The sequence below is a fragment of the Piliocolobus tephrosceles genome, chromosome 11, assembly GCF_002776525.5.
Source record: "Piliocolobus tephrosceles isolate RC106 chromosome 11, ASM277652v3, whole genome shotgun sequence".
Lineage (NCBI taxonomy): Eukaryota > Metazoa > Chordata > Mammalia > Primates > Cercopithecidae > Piliocolobus > Piliocolobus tephrosceles.
Window position 1 is genome coordinate 103,103,958 of NC_045444.1, and position 17,916 is coordinate 103,121,873.

General features: G+C 50.3%; 1 protein-coding gene across 4 annotated transcripts in view; it reads left to right on the plus strand.

The window, feature by feature from the left end:
- Positions 1 to 780: 780 nt before the first annotated feature.
- IGFBP2 (insulin like growth factor binding protein 2) overlaps positions 781 to 17,916 on the plus strand; it is a 30,590-nt gene continuing 13,454 nt past the window's right edge. The window contains exon 1 of one of the 4 annotated variants that reach the window (XM_023220710.2): positions 781 to 1,229. Coding sequence is in view for 1 of the 4 variants with exons in the window: in XM_023220690.2 (XP_023076458.2) it covers positions 1,465 to 1,906 (442 nt within the window). In the remaining 3 variants the exon portion in view is untranslated. Of the gene's footprint in view, positions 1,230 to 1,350; positions 1,907 to 8,511; positions 8,534 to 17,916 lie in introns of those variants that run through there. The other 3 variants (XM_023220720.2, XM_023220690.2, XM_023220699.2) reach the window with 3 other exon arrangements.

Sequence of the window (17,916 nt, forward strand, 5' to 3'; positions counted from 1 at the left end):
CAAGAAACTCCCCTTTCCTCAACCACCACATCACCTATCTACCAAAATATTTCTTTTATTCAAAGCCTCTGATAAACATTTATTTATTTATTTATTTTATCTTACCAAAGTCTTTCCCCATAACTCTTCCCAGCTTAGTGTCTTAAGACCAGGAACTTGCCTTCCTGGAGGCATCTAGGTCACCTTCAGAGCCAGGTGGCCACTGGGTTAACTAGCTGTTGAATTGAATCAAACAGGCTCTGAGCCTTAGTTAGAAAGAGCCAGAGTGGAGGGGTCTGTTTGGGGAGGAGGGGCGCTGAGGTATAGGGAGATTAAACCTGCGCTGGAGGCAGCTTAATGGTCCATCTCTCACTCAGGGACTCTCTCTGACGGGGGTCTTGGTTAGGGTCACAACCCAGGAGATGGTTGATGATTATGGCTGAGTCCAGCCTGGAATGATGGGGGTTGGGGGTGGCTTGGGTAGATGACTCAGTAAATCAAACAGAACAATGAAAGGAGGTCATCCTTGTCCATCTGCATTATTGAAGACAGCCATAAATGGCCTTACCCCAGAGCAGGTCTCTCACACCTGGAGAGCTGATTGACCTCTCCAAGACCCCTGCAACTGGGTTTTCTGGGATCTGTCCTGCAACAAGTGCCTCGAGATTTGTAGGTGGGGGCCCAGGGTGCTAAGGGATTATTTTAGCAGGCGGAGAAGGGAGGGGGTCTGGGGCAGAGGAAGGGGGCAGGTTTTGCGGGGCATTGCACTTTGGGTTCTCATAGGTTGTAGTCACGAGCTCCCAGGTTTGGAAAACTGCAACAGTCACTAAGACCATTCGGGGCTGTTTGGGTATAGCCTGGTCTAGACGGGTCTGAAACTCCGCAGGAACCACCCAACAAGAAGTCATTGTTCCAAGCCACGTGTCAGTGGCGGGTGACACCATGGGATGGAAGGAGTTGGTGTGAGCCGACTGAAATCTACTGGAAGGTCAAAACGGTGCCGTATGTCCTTTGTGTTCCCCAGCGGTTAGCCCAGTGCTGGCTACATGGGAAGTGCGCAAACGAAGTCCTAGCGAACTGAACTGAGAGCAGACAAAAGCACGCGCTCTTCTCCACCGCCACGCCGGTCCTACCCAAACCCGCGAGTTATCCGTATTCTCCAACAGGAGTCAGAGTCAGGGCCAGAAGAGTGTGGAGGGACGTTGCCCGGGAAGAGTAGGCGACCCCCAGAGACCGCAGCCAACGCGGGGGTGGGCGAACGGGCGTGCGCGCACGCACTTGCCGGCGCGAGGGAGTGTCGGGGGGAAGGGAGTGGTCTCCAAAAGGGGGAGGGGAGAAGGCAGGGGGCGGGGAGAAGCCGGCCCTTTAGGACCCGGCTGCGGCGGCGAGGGAGGAGGAAGAAAAGGAGGAGGCGGCTCCCGCGCTCGCAGGGCCGTGCCACCTGCCCGCCCGCTCGCTCGCCGCGCCGCACTGCCGACCGCCAGCATGCTGCCGAGAGTGGGTTGCCCTGCGCTGCCGCTGCCGCCGCCGCCGCTGCTGCCGCTGCTGCTGCTTCTGCTGGGCGCAAGTGGCGGCGGCGGCGGGGCGCGCGCGGAGGTGCTGTTCCGCTGCCCTCCCTGCACACCCGAGCGCCTGGCCGCCTGCGGGCCCCCGCCGGTCGCGCCGCCCGCCGCGGTGGCCGCGGTGGCCGGAGGAGCCCGCATGCCATGCGCCGAGCTCGTCCGGGAGCCGGGCTGCGGCTGCTGCTCGGTGTGCGCCCGGCTGGAGGGCGAGGCGTGCGGCGTCTACACCCCGCGCTGCGGCCAGGGGCTGCGCTGCTATCCCCACCCGGGCTCCGAGCTGCCCCTGCAGGCGCTGGTTATGGGCGAGGGCACTTGTGAGAAGCGCCGGGACGCCGAGTATGGCGCCAGCCCGGAGCAGGTTGCAGGTAACGCGGGCTGGAACAAGTAGTTGGGAGAAACTTGGAGGGCAGCGGGGAAGCCCGACGGGCGGCTGGACCTCACGGACTGTTTTAAGGGCGGCAGAGCGGAGACCTTGGACCAGATCGAGGGGGACTGTTGCGAGCGGGACCCGGAAGTCAGGCCCAGGGAGGGGAACTGGAGTTAGAGCAAGTGGAAGAGCCGTGGCGACTCATTTGGTGGGGATGAATGGGGAGAGGAAAGGCATCCCTGTTGCCATAGTCTTACCCGCGTGGAACGGACCCAGACTTATATCCTGGAGGAGGGATTTGCTGAGAAGGGGGACGGTGGTCAGATCCATGGGAGTAGGAACTCGAATCTTATTTGGGGCACTACTTGAGGACCCAAGGGTCCTGGTGGGATCGCTGCCGGGAGGCCGAGGCTGCGGGGTGCCAGTGACACCAGGAACCTTGGAAGAGGAGGTAAGCTAGGAGGAGGCACCGTCGTCCCAAGGGACCTTTCCTTAAACTGAGGTTGTGAGTTAGAAAGAAAGGACTTGGTACTTTGTAGGATGGGTCGCTTAGGAGAAAAATGAAAACGAACACTACCGTTTCTCCATAGGGAACGAGCAGGGCTCTTGCTACCTACCACGTTGAATGGAAAAATAAAAGGGAGGCATTTGGTAGGCGAGGGGTCTCCTAGCAGCTGAATCAATGTAACTTAAGCCGGATCGCCGGCTGCATTCCCGGGACAGGGGCAGCCAGGTTGTGCAGTTTCGCATCTGGGCCCCAGATCGAAAGGCAAGAGAGATGCGTTGCCACCCCCCACCCCCGCCCGTATCCTAAATTGAGGGACCCCTTCCTGTAGGATAGAATGGGGACCCGATATTCTTTGTTCGGGGGCCCTCATCCCTCCCAAAAAGTTATTTGAGGGACACAACCAGTCTCTAAGGAGGTCACTTTTTTTTTTTTTTAATTACGAAAGTCTCCTGCCCCAGTGGTCGGGAGGAAGCTGTAATTATTTTCTTTCCTCTTGGAGACAGTGGTGAAATGTGTCCGCTGCCTGCTGCTGTTGCTGAAAAAGCAAGTGAGTCTAAGTTTATCAAACTTAAAAAGAAAAAGTGAAAACAAGAATCTTGCTTTTTAGCTTCTGAGGTCTTCGTAAGCCCCCCATCCCACGCACCAGCCCGCCTCCCTTCTCCTGGTCTGCTATTGTTTTTTCCCCTGTTCTCCTTGAGAATGGAATTAGGGGTCAGAGGTGAAATCTTTCTTCTGTTTCTTTAGCACATTTTGCTCTGGAGTACAGAGCAAGTTAGGGCTTCCTCTGAGTGGAGCCTCTCAGTCCCTTTCTTCTTCCTCGGCTCGCTTCCTTCCCTAGCTTGCCTGCAAGTTAACCCTTTCCTCCTGCTTCTCTTAGAAAGTAACAATGAAAGGAAAAAGCCCCCACGAAATCCTTTCACTGCGGGGTGCCTGACCCCCAGTCCTGCGTTCCTCCTCATCACCCCTCGTGGTCCACCGGGGAGGTGCTGTGCAGTTTCTGAGCTGAACTCTGACAAACTAAACATCTTCCTCAGCAGGGTGAACTTTTTGAAAGGCCTCGAAGTTCATAGGATGGTTCGGCTGCTGACGGTTTTAATAAAGTGTGTGATGCCTTGCCTTCTTTAACGTTTTACTTTTTTTTTCTTCTACTCTTCCTTTCACTCTAAGCCTGAAAACCAATTCTACTTCCCAAATCCCTGAAGCCGGTTAGGGTCTTTAGCCAGGAACAGATGCGGCAGATTTTCTCCCATTCACTTTTCCCTGGAGCCTGAAGGGGGTGGGGGGAGTTGTCAGGGGAGGCCAGGGACAATGGGGTGAGTTCATGGGAAGAATGTCACTCTGGATTTTCTGCCTGGTTATGGGACTCCCTTCCGCCAGCTTGCCCCAGCTGCCTTCTCCTCCCCAGTGCCCAGACGCCTTCCGCATTTTTGTGCACCAGCCTGGGAAGAGGGGATGTTAAGCAGGGGTGGAAGGTGGGGGGCGGGGCTGGAAGCTGAGTGGGTGCACTCAAAAGAAGTGACCAATGTCAGGGGTGCCTGAGAAAGTCGGGCTGGGGGAGGGGAGCACTTCAGGAAGGAGCCGGAGGGTGCAGGAGGAAAAGGGGTCAAGGTTGGAGGCTTTTGTGCGGGAGAGGGTCTTAGGCTGGGGCAGAGACTGGGGTCACTGGATGGAGAGTGCTGGGTCCGAGTTGGGTGGGGCCTGGCCCGGACGGAGATCTTAGCGCTGAATCCTCTGCCTCCCATTCCATCTCCCGTCCCCTCTTCTCTCCCCTCCGAAGAATGAGCACCCCCCTCCAGCCTGCATTCCTCTTTGAGCAGGTTGCTTTTGAGAATTTTAAACATACCCTCTTATTTCGAGGCAGCGAACCTCAGCAGTTCCGGCTTTGCTGTTAGCTCTTTTGTCTTTGTTCCCGGGACTCAGGGGCTGTGTTGCTGCTGGCTTCCTGGGGATGGCAAGGATGCAGGGGTGGGGGTGGGCACATCAGTGGGTGGAAGGAGTGGGTGGTAGTGAGCCTGTATCCCACGGGGATGGTGGGCTGGGGCTTGTTGGTTCAAAGAAACTGAGAAGTCAGACTTGGGGGAAGGGGTGGGTAGGCCTAGAAGAAAAACCGAAAGGAGACCCTGAGATCTGCTTGAAGTTGGGACTCTAAAAGCATGTGTATGTGTTTGGTGGTGGAGAGGACAGAAGTGCCTAGAAATGTCAGGGTCGAGGAGGGAGCAGGGTTGGGCCAGGCCAGGCCCTTTCAGAATTAAGGCTGGGCTAGACCAGTTCCCTCAGTATCTCCCCAGCCTCCTTCCCTACCGTGTACAATGCAGGGGATTATACTGAGGGGCGGGGCCGCCAGAGTGGCCGTCTGGCCCGCTGCACATATAAAGGTGCTATAGAAATGTGTAGTCATTCAAAGTCCCAGGGCCGGCAGACAGGCAGGCAGGCGGGCGGGCGGGCCTGGGGAGGCTCTGCATCTGCAGTTGCCTGGGAAGAATAAAGGGGGGAAGAGGCGAGCACTGATTTACAGTGGTTCAGTGCAGCTTCAAAAAAAAGGGGGAAAAAGCAACGGGACTTCTGGCTCAGAGTACTGCTTTGCATCTCGTCTTGCATAAATTTGCATACTGAGTTCAAAGTCGTAAAATAGACTAGGGAAATGAGTGGGATCTACTGTCACTGATTGTTAACACCACTACCTTCCACCTCCCCTCCCCCCATCTGGACAAAACTCCCAGCGCTAGTTCTGCTAAGCAGTGCTGCCCGAGTCACCAGTCACCACTGTTCATGAAAGAAGGAGATGGGGAAGTGCCTGTCTAGGAGACCAAGCAGGGTGTGGCAGTGTGCACCCTGGCCTTGGAGGCAGGGCCTCTCTGAAGGGTGTGGCCCGACAGATTCTGGAGTGCTTTCTGACGCCTGGGGCTGCCGTTGCCCATGGTGGACTGCAGTTTGAGGAAGCTGCAGAATCTGGGTCTTCTTTGTTTGAAATTTCCCCACTCGCCTTCCACAGACGCCCAAAACATTTACTGTGATAGGTCCCTTTGTGTGGTCGTAATGACCCACTTCTTTAGACAAGATATTTGGGCTGGGCGCCGTGGCTCAAGCCTGTAATCCCAGCACTTTGGGAGGCCGAGACAGGCGGATCACGAGGTCAGGAGATCGAGACCATCCTGGCTAACCCAGTGAAACCCCGTCTCTACTAAAAGATACAGAAAACTAGCCAGGCGAGGTGGCGGCGCCTGTAGTCCCAGCTACTTGGGAGGCTGAGGCAGGAGAGTGGCGTGAACCCGGGAGTCGGAGCTTGCAGTGAGCTGAGATCCGGCCACTGCACTCCAGCCTGGGCGACAGAGTGAGACTCCGTCTCAAAAAAAAAAAAAAAAAAAGATAAGATATTTGAGGAAGGTTTGAGAACAGAAAAATTCTATGTAACAATGTTAAGGAATCTGGGAAAAATGGGGCACAGGAATCTCTGGGTTAGAATAGGTAGTAGAGCCTGGAAGCAGAGAAAAACCCATCTGTTGTATTCCCGAGGGTCTGTCTACACAATGGCTCTTGGCCAAGTGGACTATTGAGTTTCCTGTCAGGCAGAGGGAAGAGGGAGGCTTAGATAGTACTCACTATTGGCCTACTTCAATACTGAGCTTTAAGACTTTCAGGCAAATCATTCCTTCAGGCTCGCCGCTGGAAATTAGTTCTATAAAAATGCCATGGGGCCGGGTGTGGTGGCTCACGCCTGTAATCCCAGCACTTTGGGAGGCCGAGGCAGGTGGATCACTAGGTCAGGAGTTCGGAGACCAGCCTGGCCAATATAGTGAAACCCCTTCTCTACTACAAATAGAAAAATTACCTGGGCATGGTGGAGCATGCCTGTAGTCCCAGCTTCTTGGGAGGCTGAGGCAGGAGAATTGCTTGAACCCGGGAGGCGGAGGTTGCAGTGAGCTGGGATTGCACCACTGCTCTCCAGCCTGGGTGACAGAGCAAAAAAACTCCATCTCAAAAAAAAAAAAAAAAAGCCACAGGTTGGCCAGGCGCAGTGGCTCACGCCTGTAATTCCAGCACTTAGGGAGGCTAAGGTGGGCGGATCACCTGAGGTCAGGAGTTTAAGACCAGCCTGGTCAATATGGTGAAACCCTCTCTCTACTAAAAATGCACGTGCCTGTAGTCCCAGCTGCTCGGGACTCTGAGGTAGGAGAATCGCTTGAACACGGGAGATGGCGGTTGTGGTGAGCTGAGATGGCACCACTCCACTCCAGCCTGGGCAACAAGAATGAAACTCCCGTCTCAAAAAGAAAAAAAAAAAAAAAGCCATGGGTTACCCGAAAGCAGGAGCATATCCATTCACTCATTATCTGACCTTTGAGTGCTGACTTGGAGAGAACTGTTCTACAGTCATCAGGTGGCTTCCAGTTGGTTCTCAGCTGGGCTGTTCATTCCCATAGAAAATGGGAGGTACAACTGCTCAATTTCTTCTCACTGCAGCCTCCACCTCCTAGGTTCAAGCGATTCTCCTGCCTCAGCCTCCCGAGTAGCTGGGAATTCACGTGTGCACCACCACACACGGCTAACATTTTTGTATTTTTAGTAGAGGCAGGGTTTCACCATGTTGGCCAGGTTGGTCTCAAACTCCTGAACCTCAAGTGATCTGCCTGCCTTGGCCTCCCAAAGTGCTGGGATTACAGGCATGAGCCACCGCACCTGGCCACAACTGTTCGATTTTGATATGAGGAAGTTCTGCACCAAAGGGAATGGAGAACAGGTAAATACCTGCGATGCCTAGCAGGACAGGACGGGGGCTGCTGAAAGGAATGAAGGAGGAGCAGAACAGAAAGGGGCTGTGAGGCCACGTCCACATCTGTTTTTGTTGTTGGTCCTTCCCATGTACTAAAACACTGTACCCAAAAGAAAAAAGCTTAGTTTTTTTTTGTTTTGTTGTTGTTGTTGCAAAGAGTCTGTGTATCTGGGAATTGTTATTTTCATTTGTATTTTTCTTTTTCTTTTTTTCTTTTGAGATGGAGTTTTGCTTTGTCACCCAGGCTGGAGTGCAATGGCACCATCTCGGCGTACTGCAACCTCTGCCTCCAGAGAGTTCAAGCGATTCTCCTGCCTCAGCCTCCCAAGTAGCTGGGATTATAGACACCTGCCACCATGCCTGGCTAATTTTTGTATTTTTAGTAGAGATGGGGTTTCACCATGTTGACCAAGCTGGTCTCGAACTCCAGACCTCAGGTTTTCCTCTCACCTTGGCCTCCCAAAGTGCTGTGAGTATAGGTGTGAGCCACTGCACCCGGCCTATTTTAATTTTTTAAGGAACTCTGTATCCGGGGAGTACATTTTGTCTCAGCCTTTCTATGTTCCCGACTGCCTCTTCCCTCTCCTGCCTTCTTCATGCTGTCCTCTTGGTCCCTGCAGACCATTCTTTCCTGTCCCACACTTCTCCCTTGCATGCCTCTCCCACTCCAGCTCAGCTACAACACCTGCTTGCTAGGTAGGTGGGTGGGACTCAAAAATGGTGTGGAAAATATAGTGGTCTCAACCTCAGAGATCCATCCAATCAGAGGGATATTATGTAGGTGACTGCAGACTATAATGCTTGAAAAAACTGGAATCCTTAAATGAGGAGGGTGGTTGACTGGCCTTTGAGGGAAAGGACTTCTATAGGCCAGGGAATGGGGATTCTCTCCTATAAGGGTTAGCACTAGCGTGGCTTCCGCTGAAACCAAGGCATAGAAGAGCGAGGTGATGCCTTGAATTCATGAGGGGAGTTGGTGACCTGATTGGCAGATATTCTAGACCCCTCTGCTTCTCCTGTCCCTGGCCAGCATTTCACTGAGATGGCAGGCAGGTGCCAGGAGATTGGTGGTGCTCGCATTTGTCCTCACCCTATTATGAACTGGCTTCTGTGCCTACTTTGTCTCCTGTCTTCCACCTCCCCGCGAGGGAGGCCGTTCTACCTCCTTTTCACAGGTGTGGACACTGGGTGACTCAGCGATACCAAAGTGCTGAGAGGCTAACCTGGGTACCTTCCCATTGCACCCCTCTGTCTCCATGGCTGGACAAGGAGTTGTGCTGTTGGCGGAGAAAAGCTTTTGACTGTATTGGCCAGCAGTTTTGTTCCTGGACAGCTGCCATGTGCAGGTGATGTATGGGGTACAGTAAATTTCTGTCAGATTTCAATTATGTAGATTCCCTTGACTCCATGGAGAGTCACAAGTCCTGGAGCTTGGGGACCTCACAGTTGTAAGTAGCCAGCATACAGAGGTCAGTCCAGAGGGACAAAAAAGTCACAGGGTGGGCCTCTTGAGAGAAAAGCTGCTGGGTAGCAGATGATGGCACAGGCAGCCTGGCCTTTGCTGTCATATTGACCTGGGTTCCATTGCAGACCCGTCTCTTAATACTTCAGTAGTTAGTAAGGCTCTTCCTCCAATGCCAGTTCCCTGTTGGTAAAATAGCAATGATTTTACCTCTTTCCCAGGGTGCGTGTTAGGGAGGCTGTGATAATGGCAAGTACCTGGCACATAGTAGGTTCTTGTACATGTTAGCTGCCTTAACAGTCTTGGCAAGCGATGTCTCCTCCTTGACAGTTAGCTAGCCTTTAAAATGAAAGCCAAACTGGAAAGGTCAGGCAGGCCACTCCTTTCTGGAGGTTCAAATCCCAGGTGGTCTACCATGTACTTATCACCCAAGGTAAGAGATTTCTTCTTGCTAAGCCTCAGTTTTCTTATTTGTAAATCAGAAATTGATGGTACTTCATTGGGTCAACTACGCAGATGTGTGTAAAGCTATAAACTACATATAAAACCTAAGCTCTTGCATTTTGGTGATGGGTCACTTGATTTCCATCTCTTCACCTATGAATGGAAATATCCATACCTCTCCAACCTACTTTCACGGGGCTGTAGCGAGGCTGCTTATGGAAAGGGCAATGAAACTGTGCTTTAAATGCAATGTAAATGCAGTTGATAAATACAATGTAAATGCAGTTGATAAATACAATAGAAATGCAGTTGATAAACTCAATAGAAATGCAGTTGATAAATCCAATAGAAATGCAGTTGATAAATCCAATAGAAATGCAGTTGATAAATACAATAGAAATGCAGCTGATAAATACAATAGAAATGCAGTTGATAAATACAGTAGAAATGCAGTTGATAAATACAATAGAAATGCAGTTGATAAATACAATAGAAATGCAGTGCATAAATGGTTGGAGGCCATTAGGCTTGCTTTTTTTTTTTTTTTGAGATGGAGTCCTGCTCTGTCACCCAGGCTGGAGTACAGTGGCACAATCTTGGCTCACTGCAAGCTCTGCCTCCCGGGTTCATGCCATTCTCCTGCCTCAGCCTCCCCAGCAGCTGGGACTACAGGTGCCCGCCGCCACGCCTGGCTACTTGTTTTTTGTATTTTTAGTAGAGACGGGGTTTCACCGTGTTAGCCAGGATGGTCCTCGATCTCCCGACCTCGTGATCCGCCCGCCTCGGCCTCCCAAAGTGCTGGGGTTACAGGCGTGAGCCACCGCACCTGGCCAGGCATGCATTTTTAATGGATTAGTTGGGCAGTGCTCTTTGGACTGACTGTTTCTGGTACGGGAGCTTCTCTCTGCAGTGTCTAGAATGGGGGTTGGAGGGACTATGGGGAACAGAGGTGGCCCCAGAGCTTGGACACCTGGGTTCTCATGCTGGCCTTGCTGTTCATAAGCAGGCAACCCAGGGCTGAGTTCCTCCCCTGGCCAGCCAACCTGGAAGACCTAGGCTTCTGGCTATTAGTGTCCAGAGAGCTCTGGAGAATCCCTGAGACTAAATCTCCTGGTGGGGGAAGGTCCCCTCTGTATAGATGGCCCTCCAGGGGAAGTCTGCAAGGATCCAGACTTCAGAATAATAGGTTAAGTATTAGCGAATCCAAGTGGTCCTAGCACATTTAGCACATATGGCATGCTCAAGGGTGTGCAACTGTGCAGTCATCAAAGCCAGTGAGGACCCCCGATGCCACCCATTTCCTGCACCAGGAAAATGGACCTTTCACATCTCCGAACCTGGGATGCCAGAATGCACTGAACTTGATCCTGGCAAAGAAACTGGAAGCTCTTTCCAAAAAAATGATGTTTTCTTGCTACATTATCTCCAGAGTTTACTCCTGAGTTGGGGAGCAGCATCTCATTTTGCAAGCGGCTGATGGATTCTCCATAGAAACGCTGGGTTAGGGGAGTGTCTTCTGAGTAGTGGGGTTCTACGTAATGTCTGATTCCATCTGTGGTACCAAAAAGCCCTCTGAATGGCAGCCTGTCTGTGCACAATGATGCCAAAGACTTTCTTTTCCAGCATCTAATGAGGCAAGGCCCCAGGAAAGCAGAGAAGGCAGATGCTTCAGTCTCTGAGGGTCAGTATACACTTATGGTGAAATCAGGGCTGGGGTCAAGGCACAGTACTGCCACTGGGAATCTGGGGTGGATGATCATGTTAGACCAGGGGTGTCCAACCTTTTGGCTTTCCTGGGCCACTTGGAAAAAGAATTATCTTGGGCCACACATAAAATACACTAACACTAACCATAGCTGATGAGCTAAAAAAAATTGCAAAAAAAATCTCATAATGTTTTAAGAAAGTTTATGAAATTGTGTTGGGCCACGTTCAAAGCTCTCCTGGGCTGCATGTTGGACAAACTTGTCTTAGACTCTTGGAGGGCTTTCATGGTGGAGGCAGGAAAGGAAAAGCCCCTTTTACAGATGGGATCGTAGGTCTAGAGAAATGTGTTGGTTTTCATCTGCTCCCACCCTCCACACTCACAAAAGAGCAGGCTGGATGGGATGTCGATTTTTTTTCTTCTCCTGGAGAATGGACCATCTCCTTATGCTTCTCCTGCTCCTTGGCTACTAACCCCTGACTCTTCCCTCCTCCTTCTCTGGCCACTCCTGTTCCTTAACAAAGCCGGGGAAGATATGGGCTGGCTCAGCCCCTGGGTGTCAGTCAAGACTCCGAGGGAGACTTTGCTCAAAAAGCCAGCTCTCCCGGAAAGAAATACAGAGCGACTGTAGTCAGGAATTTTTCTCTTTCCTTTTTTCTGTGGGCGGGGGGAGGGACACTTGGCAGTCCTTGGGGCCCTTCTGGCTGCCGGCCCCACATCTCTTCCTGGCTGTTGGGAGGCAGGGCAGGAGGGAAGACTGGGGAGAAGGGGCAGGGGCTGGCAAACCGCCAGCTGCTGGGCAGTGGAATTCGCCCATAGGCCCTGGTGGAGTTGGCCTCTGGTGAAGCCTGGGGAGGTTTCTAATTAGTGGAGGACTGTGAAGGTGTGGCAGCCTGTGTTCATTCAAGGAACTGAGCTGTCTGAGCCAGGAAGTCAAAGGGAAGAGGGGGACTGAGCCCCGGAAGTCCTTGATAGGTTGGAGGTAGGGAGGAAGTTGTGCCTACTCAGTGTGTTCCATTCTATTAGAAGTTGAGAAGAGGGGGGTGTTTCAGCTGGAGGGATTCAGGTTGGTCTCTGGAGGTGGAGAGAGTCAGTCATTGGCACTAAACAAAGGGTGCCACCTCAAAGAATAAGTGATATAACAATGATAAACAAAATGACTTTTTTCTAAACATTGTGTTTCTACCAGAAAGCTCATTTTGGTTTTTTTGTTTGTTTGTTTTATATTGCTCCCCCCTCCCACTTCCTGCCCCAGCTCTGTTTTAGCCTCGATTCTCTCCACTCAACAAATGAAGAAATCAAGGCTACATTCAGGTTCAACTGCCAAGGCAAGCACAGACCAGATTGTAGTCTGGGTCTCTAGATTCTTCTTCCAGCTCTCCATTTCACCAGACTCACACATGCAGAAAAGCAGTGAATTATATACTGCTTTCTGGAAAAGCTCCTTTTCCCTGGGAGGTAGTAATTAAGGCATATCTTCTCAAAAATGTTCCTTTATGCCACTCTCTAGGAAGTTTCTTTTAGGTCTATTGTCTTTACTTCTGGATGGAGGTGCCAAGTTGCCTCTGGGTGGTGAACTTGTTTTCTAAAATGCCCAAGGCCAAGAAAAAAATGGAAATGGCAATTCCCTTGTGCCCTGTGCCCTGCCCCTGTGACTTCCTGATAATGCTGAGCAGTTGCTATAGCAACAGTGACAGGAGGTGTGTCAGGCAGGATAAAGGGGGTGGGGTATGACGGGTTTACTGGATCAAAGAGGCTTTTGCGGTTGGGCAGGGCTGCTGACGTGACTGATAGCCTACTTCTGGGGAAAGATTGGGGTCCCATGGAGATGGGGAGGGGAAGAAATGAGGCCCTGGGGCTAAAAGGTCTTGCCTGAGAGTCTTTCCTTAGGTGATGCCAAGTGACCAGGTGCCATCTGGTTGGTTAACAACCTGGGCTTGGTTTTGGCCACTGGCTACATGACTTTGTGCAGTTGGCCTCCAGTTCTCTAGCTCACTTATCAAGTGTGAGGGGGATAAGAAATTATCAACCTCATGTGCCTGCTTGATAATAACGGTAAACAAGCAAGCCATGTAGCACAGAAACTCGGATAATCAAATGAGGTAGTGCAGGTTCTGATTCTTGAAACACAGAATAGGAGAATGGCAGAAACCTGTTTTTGGATGTTTTCTGATTGGTCATTTCAAGACTCCTGTTAGCAGGTGTGACTTATTCCCTTGAGTGTGACTTACCCGGACAGCGGCCACTTTGCTTTGGAAAGCCTTCAGTGAGTCCAGAGAGGAGTCAGTATTTGAGTTTTCCAAGGGGCAGTCATGACCATTGTGCCTGTGGTTCTACCAACAGGTTAATGACCAACCATGTCCCATTTATACCCCAGAAGTTAGAACTCCCACTTGAGGCTCTGCTGGTTGTCTCTGGGTTGGTTCACTGCCTCTTAAACCATGAGAGCATAGCCAAGGAAGGTGATGGATGTGATATACTATCAGACAAAATTAGTGAACTTTAGTTGAAGACAGAGAAAAGCATGGTGACCTATTTAAAGACACTTATTTATATTCAAGACACTTCTTGTGCTGGTTTGAGAGTGGCCAGCAATCCTGGACATCTTTGCAGGTTTTAAATTTCTTCTTGCATCCTGTGGGTTCAATGTGTCAGGCCTGGAATATCTGAGAGCAGAGTTATAGGGATGGGGAAGAGGACAGTGGAAGAGGAGGGTGATGGGAAACATTGGTAGGATTCAGCCTTTGTTACACTATGGGAGTGGGGCTGTGGGACTGCATCATCGAAACTGAGTTGTTTGAATGTGGGTCTTGGGAGAGGCATGTGTCCTTCCCATCCCATCTCATGGTTCTACTTGGTCACTGCCTTTCTTGACTCTTAACCACTCTTGCTGATATGGGCCCTAGATGGTGAGGCAAACACCAGAAGAATGAGAAAAAAACTTAATGTAACAGGGTACTCTTGGGCAAGTGCTAGATGCTCTTTGATAGTGTATTAGCCTGTTTTCACACTGCTGATAAAGACATACCCAAGACTGGGAAATTTACGAAAGAAAGAGGTTTAATAGACTCACAGTTCCATGTGGCTGGGGAGGCTTCACAATCATGGTGGAAGGTGAAAGGCACGTCTCACATGGCGGCAGACAAGAGAGCTTGTGCAGGGAAACTCCCCTTTATAAAACCATCAGATCTCGTGAGACTTGTTCACTATCACGAGAACAGCATGGGAAAGACCTACCCCCATGATTCAGTTACCTCCCACTGGGTCCCTCCTACAACATGTAGGAATTGTGGGAGCTACAATTCATGATGAGATTTGGGTGGGGACACAGCCAAACCATATCAGATGGTCACCTTTTCTAATGTGTAAACATTAAGTATATGCTATGTGTTAGCTGGGAGACCATATGATAAAGCAGTTGTCATACCACGTGTAACACATGCATCTTCATGCTGGAAGGGGACAAGAAAAGCATTTTAGAAAGGTGAATAAAGAAGAAACCAAGTCAGTAGAGATGTATATACATCCTATGCAAATAAACAGGTAGCTCTTTTAGTCTTTTGACCAAGGCTTTTGGGAAGAGCTTGATGTTAAACAATGAAGTCCCTTCATGGTGAATAAAGTTACGAAAGTAGGAGAATCAAGTTGGATAGGCTTCTCCTTCTTCAGTCTTGGAAGAAAAAAGCACGGTGTCTTCCTTCCAAAAATGTAAATTGAGGACATGGAATGTCTTCTCTCCTGTCCTCCATTCACTAAGTATGGAAGGCTGTATGGAGGCTAAGATCAAGTTTATGTCTTCAGGAAGCTTCCATCTTAGAAGTCCTTCCATCCTTAGAGGGACTAAGAGAATGCACAGACCTACAGCTTTTTGGCATTGAATTCAGGCTAGAATGCCATGAAGAAAGTTGGGTCAAATTACCAGAAGACTTTATCCAGCAGTGCTTTTCTTTTTAAAAAGTTTTTAAAAATTTTATTTATTTTATTTTATTTATTTATTTTTTTTGAGATGGAGTCTCCCTCTAATGCCCAGGCTGGAGTGCAGTGGTGCGATCTCGGCTTATTGCAAGCTCTGCCTCCCGGGTTCTCATCATTCTCCTGCCTCAGTCTCCCAATTAGCTGGGACTATAGGCGCCTGCCACCATGCCCAGCTAATTTTTTGTATTTTTTAGTAGAGACAGGGTTTCACCGTGTTAGCCAGGGTGAGACTCGTTAGCTTTGGCCTCCCAAAGTGCTGGGATTACAGGCGTGAGCCACCGTGCCAGGCCCTTATTTATTTGTTTTTTTGAGACAAGGTCTGGCTCTGTCACCCAGGCTGGAATGCAGTTGCACGATCTCAGCTCACTGCAACCTCCACCTCCCAGGCTCAAGCCCATCCTCCCACCTACAGCAGTGCTTTTCATCAATGCAATCTAGTGGCTTTTGGCCACTTGGAGGCCATATTGTTCATCCTTCTTCCTCCTCAAAAGGTTTCTCCTAAGTTATACCAGAGGGAGTCTGTGCAATTTCTTCCCATCTGCAATTTATCCCTTGTTTTGTTCTTTCTTATGAAATTCTTGGATGGCTTCTAACTTGGATCTCTCCTGTTTTAGTTTAAGGCTGTTTTCTCTCTCATCCTTGGGGAGACAGAACAGCTCTTTCCCTTCCCTTGGGTTTTCCTGGTCCTTGGACACCTCCACTACTCAGCACCCTCTGGCCGCACCGGGATGGACTTGTCCCTTGGCTTTCAGTTGTCAGGCCTGAGTCATCTTGATTATTTCATCTTCCCCTTCTTAATTCTGTGACCCTCTTCTGCTATCTTTGGGTCTTCTTTCTGACTCATTTCCAAGTTCTTCATGGCATAGAGAACTGGCCAGGAGCCCAGGGCTAGGTTCTGACTGGTGGACAAGTGACCCTGGTAACACCATTGCCCTGGCCAATGAGAGTGGTGGTGATGTCCACCATGTCACTATTGTTTGGTCCTCTTCCAGTAGGGCTTCAGGGACACTTGAGGTTACTGATAGCTCTGCTTGATGAGGAAGGTGAGGGGTGGTTGGTGTGAGAGGTGACTTCATTTTTTTGAGACAGAGTCTCACTCTGTCACCCAAGCTGGAGTCAGTGGTGCGATCTCGGCTCACTGCAACCTTTGCCTCCTGGGTTCAAGCGATTCTCCTGCCTCAGCCTCCCGAGTCGCTGGGATTACAGGCGTGCGCCACCACGCCCGTCTAATTTTTGTATTTTTAGTAGAGACAGGGTTTCACCATATTGGCCAGGCTGGTCGTGAACTCCTGACCTCGTGATCCACCTGCCTTGGCCTCCCAAAGTGCTGGGATTACAGGCATGAGCCACTGTGCCCGGCCCTAAGAGGTGACTTTTTTAAAAGAAGATTTTAAAAATGCAGAAAAGTACAAAGAACAATGTAATAACACAAGTCTACCACCCAGAACTGGGAGTGGTTGATATTTAGCCCACTAGCCTGCAGTACTTAGTGTTTATCTTTCTTAGCTAAGCACATTTGCAGATGTATGATGGATGACTAATATGCCTATGTTTCCATATATTGCATCTATATGCATATATGTGATAGAAGACCAATATTGTCCAATATTGTGAAAAAAATTGAAAATGTACATGGAGGTTTTCTTTTCCCTCTTAGTATTAGATGTCTGAGATCTAATGTTGACATCCATAGGTCAGAGATATTCTTTTTAACTGCCATATATTGTTCCTTTGTATTACCCTACTGATTTTATTTATCCATTCAGCTGTTGAAAGACTTTTGGATCTGGTTGCTAATAGTGTTTTTACAACTACTAATAATGCTGTAATGACCATTTTTGTACATGTGTCCCTGTGCACATGTAGAGAGAAGTAGAATTGCTGGGTCAGGCACATTCTTCCCATTCCCACAGTCCCTGGTTCAAGTTTGAATCAAAGCACAGTCTACTCACTTGGGCCTCAGCAACTAGGTCACCTTGCCAGGTTCCTGGATGGCTTTAGTTGAACCCGAGGAGAGATGTCTGGGACCCGTGGAAAGGCATGAAAGCTGATAGTGCTGTTTGCCATCTTGATATCAATTTCTCTGGCTCTTCAAGGACAGCGTGGCTCACAGGGCCCCAGAGGACCTTGGCTGAATTTGAGCATGTTTTTGTTTTCTCTAACTGTCTGCCTCAGCCCTGACCCTCCCCAGGTCTTTGCAATTCCAGGAATGACCCTGATGTTTATAAAGGAGCCCTTTGGAGAGTGCACACGCAGGGAGGCTCTGGAGAGGCTGTGCTGTTTCTGCTCACTCAGGGGGAGCCCGAGATGAGATGGCAGCATGAGAGCATGCTCTAGAAACCTCCATGACGCCTGGCCAGGAGAGGCCCCTCTGCATGTATCCAAGCAAGCATATGTATATGTTTACAAACCCATGAGTGGATGAGCTCACAAGGCTGTGTCTCTGCAAAGCGTGTACCTGAGACCACCTCTCTTGAAAAGAAGAGGCATTGTTCTCTCCTCACCAAGAAGTTCGTCAGGAAACCCAGACAGAACAGAGAGAATCACAAAGGCATGGGGGCCTGGCGATGCCAGAGCTTGAGAGGAGAGGTATCACTCAACATACAGATTCCTTAGTCCTTGCATCTTTCTGGGGCTGGGGTCCTGGGCTCTTATTTTTAGCAAGGTCGTCAGATGATTTCTGATGAAGAGCTGTGTTTGGGAACCTCTGACCTGGTCTAATTCCCTGAATTTACACACGAGTACGCTGACACCTGCCCAAGTTCAACACCCTGCTAAGCATCACTCAGAATCCTAGGGGTGGTGGCCAAGTCAGGATGGAACCTCAGTCCTTCCTCCCACACTAGGACTGCTTGGCCAAGACTTCAGACCCAAAAGCTGGTGCTCCAAAGGAAATCCAAAAAGAGTTTGCAGAGTGGTTTGATGTGGAGGGGATTCATCAGCCCGGTGGGGCCTCTCTGCCCTCCCTTGGTGCTGCATCATCTTCTGTAGGTGTTCTGTCACCGTGGAAGGGCAGTGGCCAGTGCCTCTTAGGCTTGCCACTCAACACAGAGGTCACTGAGCTCTTCAGCACTCAGCTGGGTGATTGATTGGCCTGTGGTAGCTCCAAGTGGAGGGAGATGATTCTCAGAAGAGAAAGGCCA